General features: G+C 44.1%; 1 protein-coding gene across 3 annotated transcripts in view; it reads left to right on the top strand.

Annotated features, from left to right (window-relative positions):
- The first annotated feature begins 653 nt into the window (after nucleotides 1-653).
- Nucleotides 654-4,461, top strand: part of CHTOP (chromatin target of PRMT1) — a 6,285-nt gene continuing 2,477 nt past the window's right edge. For all 3 annotated transcript variants that reach the window (XM_009707724.1, XM_009707726.1, XM_009707725.1), the window contains exons 1-2: nucleotides 654-729; nucleotides 2,226-2,379. In XM_009707724.1, the coding sequence (XP_009706026.1) occupies nucleotides 665-729; nucleotides 2,226-2,379 (219 nt within the window). In that variant the 5' untranslated portion in view covers nucleotides 654-664. The remainder of the gene's footprint in view (nucleotides 730-2,225; nucleotides 2,380-4,461) is intronic.

Consider the following 4,461-nt stretch of genomic DNA (forward strand, 5'->3'; position numbering starts at 1 on the left):
AAATCCCTTTGCTGCTTTCTTGAGGCGTGTAGCAGGTTCTCGTGTTAGAGAACCGCATTGGGACTGCGGATGAGCTGCCTACCACAGTATTAGATATTCAAAAGCCGAAGCGACTGCCCTCTTACAGTTTATCTCTCTCCAAGTGGTGGCAATCCTAATGGGAGGATGGAACCTTAATATTTTTCAAGTATATGGGACTTCTGTAGAGTAATTTTTGAATTTTATTGCCAAGTGTATGGTATGTGTCTGTTTAAAACAAATTGGGGGTTCCATCTTGCTGATAGTAAAAGCTGAGGAAGCGTGGCAGTGTGGCTAGATGCTGTACTAAACAAGGAATTTGGGTGCCATCTTGACTGCTGATGGATGCATTTCTGCAGCATGACTCCTGCCAGTGGTAAAATTTTCACTTTCTAAACAGATGACTTCTTAGTAAGGATGAGTTGGGATAACTTGCTGATTTATTAAACCTGCTGTATCATGGCTGTGGCCTAGAAAACTTGTTTAAAATGCGTTAACAGAATACCCGTTACCTGCCCCGTTCTTGGTCCTCTTTGCCAAAGGAACCAGAATGCAGGTTTTTTAATGTTTGGTCAAGTAAGCACAAGATCTACGTGCTGTTTGTTAAATCTGGTTCTTGTGTTTTGCAGATTCTCTTGATCTGAAGATGGCTGCACAGTCAGCACCGAAGGTTGTGCTAAAGAGCACCACCAAGATGTCTCTGAACGAGCGGTGAGGAAGCCAACAGCAGCTTCAGCTCATAAGAAATTTTTTTACTTAATTATCGCTGTCCGGTGTCCAAAAACCAACGTGGTTTCTGCCCTCTTTTAACCTCACTAAAACAAGCAGATGGCTATGCACCTCTGTCTTAAACTGCAACAAATGTGCTACGCAAGGTTAAAAGGGCAAGTGTTCTGGAGAAATTTATCCATAGCAGTTAATATTAAACTATTCAACACATAAATATGGTGGGATGTGTTATAACAAAAGAGAGAAACCTCGCACCCTCCCTTTTTCTTCCACATGTTTTTACATTTATATAGTTGACACTGCAGCACGGTAGCATGTTACCTAAGCTGCAGCGGGCTTGCTGCTTTGTCCGAGGCAGACACACGTGCATGTGGTCTGGCCTGTAAGAGGCATGCAGCGGGCCATTAAATAAGCCCAAAGGCCCTTTAACAGTGTTTTGGGCCTTGTAAGAGGCAAATGCTTTGCTTCATCTCCATCTCTCTCTTTTCTTGATGTCTTTATTTCTTCTGTTGAGTGTTCTTCTGTTTTTCCATGCCATTGAGCTTTTGCGGTTCTACAGTGACAACTAACAGCAGTGCTGCAGTTACGTTTCACTTTCTTACTAATCGCTCTTGGATTATTTACATTAGTATCATTGAGCCAGGGATAAATGGAGCCATTTGTGTGCAGTTCCTGCTCGAGCAAGTGCTGCAGTGTAGATGTAGCCTGAGCCGGTGCTTGGAGCTTACCCCAGGAAAGACGAGTGGTGAGGTGCGGTGCAGGAAAGGCTTGCTGGCCTGTTTCGTTTTGGTCAGTCCATATTCCTCGTTTGTAAGTGTTTTCTTTTGCAGTCTTGTGTAGTTCCCAGGGCACAGTAGAGAGCTGATGGATTGCTGCTAAGGAGGCTTACCATCTTGCTGTATATTCTGCTCCTATAGAGCTCTTAAAGACGGAAGATTCTTTGTGCACCGACGAAATGGCCAAGTGAACTGTTTTTACAAGTGAGCACACTTGGGTGGTGGCATTTCTTACGGCACCAGTTCCGTGGTGCACCGGAGGCACACCCGTCTGTTCTCGAGGCAATGCCTTTTGCAAAGCTGCCTTTTGGCATTGCGTTTTTAACCCGTTTTCTCAGATCTTTGAGGGTTGATTCAGCTTTTGCGGTCAGATTTCAGTTTGCTTTTCTGTTTCTGTGATGTCCTCTCCCATCTGTCATGATCATCTCTGCTTATTGCTTGTTTTCATTCCTTCTGCCATTTCTAAAATCAGTAACCTAAAGCTCTATCACTTCTGAATTAATATACAACATCATTTCTGAATTTCCAGTTCTTGCACACTTGTGGAAAACAAGGAATACGTAATCACATATGACGTGACCTAAGTACCACTCTTTACATAAGGTTCATGGGATCTGGAGATCCAATCTTGAGAACCATGAAATGCCAATAAATGTATGTAATAAAGCTTTCTTTAAACACCCATTTTATTCGACCTTGAAGCTTTACTAACATGCTGAAGAACAAACAGCCGATGCCAGTGAATATTCGGGCTACCATGCAGCAGCAGCAGCAGCTAGCCAGTGCCAGAAACAGAAGACTGGCCCAGCAGATGGAGAATAGACCTTCTGTGCAGGCTGCTTTGAAGCTTAAACAGGTGAGACAAAGAGACGTATTCTGGGGCAGTCCGTTGATGCCTGGCACCAGCAAATGGCTTTTCAGGATATGGTGGATTTTGAGAAATGCTCGGGAAAGTTAAAAACGAGAGACCTAGAAGGGACTGGCTGAAAATCCCACTTTTGCCTTCAGATAAGTAATGCTTTGTAACTTACTGGTTAATATGATTGAGTTGGGGTTTTTTTTTGTGCTGGCTGTTCATATCTCCTCTCTATTTTTTCAGAGAAAGGTTGTCATTCTGGGTTTCTGGATCTGCCGAGTGCTTCATCTCGCAATCTAGCTGCAGTTACAATTGCTGCAGATTGTTTCCTGTACTTACTATCCAGTTGAGGCTGGTTGCTCCCATCCCCAACTCCACCCTCTCTTGGTGCACTCCCTTGATAGCAGCTGGCTGCGAGGAACAGACGAACAAACCGATTTTTTGATTGCTTGCGGATACTAGAATGCAGGCCTGGATTTAAGGCATAGCGTGGCTTTCTTATTGTATAAAGAGTCTTTATTGTTCCACATTTCAGTGATGAGTACTACAGATGACGGTGTGTTCCTCAAATTGCCTTCTGTCGTTAGAGCAGAAGACCCGAGTGAACTTGCTAGGTTTTGATTTCTCTGCTGCAGTGAAAGTGCTTCTCCATAACTCTGGACTTACGGAAGGGGCAGGGGGCAAAATCTCACTACGACAGAAACCTTGATAACGTACAGAAGAGAGCTGTTTGTGTAGGGCCTGCTTGTCAGACTACAGGGATTTTTGCAAGTTTTAAAGCTGCTCTTTAAATGGGAAGGCTGGTAAGATGAGCTTAAAATGCATGTGTGGGGTAGTGCCTCCCAGCTGTGCAGTGAATTCAAATAGCAGCACTGCATGACCTGAGTACAGAAGTAGTTAAATATAATTCTGTATGTTATCTCGCACATGAGGAGAAAGCCCTGGAAATTTCTTAGCTGAACTGCTTCACCAAATAGCTGGAATACTTAAGCCTGCTACACATGCTCACATTCAGGGCTCACTCTCTGATCAAGAAGAATGCAGCTGCTTTTTAAGATCTCTTGAGACCTCTGTTGTAAAAGAGACTGTGGTGCTAGCTAGCCTTGCAGAGCTTGTAAACAGAAGCTCTGGAAATGGCAGTCTAAATTATTTTCTGCTTAAAAAAAAAAGTTTGAAAAGAATTTCACAAGTGGTAAGTGAAACTGGGTTGACAGCATGGAGTTTCTGCTTGCTGAATTGAGGTGCCACAGAGGAACAGGGAAGAACTAGTGCAGAGCGCTGCTTGCGCTAGATTTGTGGGTTTACGTTTTGCATCCTCTGCATCTGAGTACACAAGTGTTTATGTAAACCTGCTGTGTGGGGTTTTTTTTTTAAATGTAAAAACGTTTATACTGACGATGGTTCTAGATGTGCATTTATTTACTGAGTTGCTGGAGCAGACCAAAGTGCTACCGCTCTGAGGTAGTGCAGAAGGGTGAGCACTCTTGGGCTGTTACAGTGCAAAGTCCAGGAGCTTATCTTAAACTCTCATGGTAAGTGACATAAACGAATAATTGGATGTGGAATATATACGTGCTTGCTCATTCCTTTCTGCCAGTGAGGCTGGGTGAAGGAGAGAGGCTAACATTTTAGGCTGCTGCAGCTGTTGGAAAAATTAATTACCAAACTCTGAGGCAGTAAAACTTAAAATCTTACTACAGCTACAGAAGAGACTGATTTTTAGAGGAAACAATTCAGCTCTCTGCAGGCTTGGGTCAAGTAGACAAGCAATAACTTGTTGGAACCTGTAGTAAAAGACAACCTTAACGGCTGCTACCATCACCTTACCTTCTTAGGGCCAAGAGCTCTCGTTCTTGAGGCCGGTGTGAAGGTTCCCACTGTTGCTTCCTGACTCATCGTAGGGTTCAGTGGTGCCTACAGAAGCTATAGCCTGCCCTGTGGAGACCAGACATACACTCGTATGTGGGGTGTAAATTGACAGTGCAGCTCCTGCTGCCGTTGAGCTGTCTCTGCAGCAGTTCTGGTGTACGTGTTTGAGGACAGGAGCTGCTGCAGCTGGCCCAGGGGAAGCCACCTCTCTGA

Source organism: Cariama cristata, unplaced genomic scaffold (assembly GCF_000690535.1).
Source record: "Cariama cristata isolate BGI_N322 unplaced genomic scaffold, ASM69053v1 scaffold42079, whole genome shotgun sequence".
NCBI lineage: Eukaryota > Metazoa > Chordata > Aves > Cariamiformes > Cariamidae > Cariama > Cariama cristata.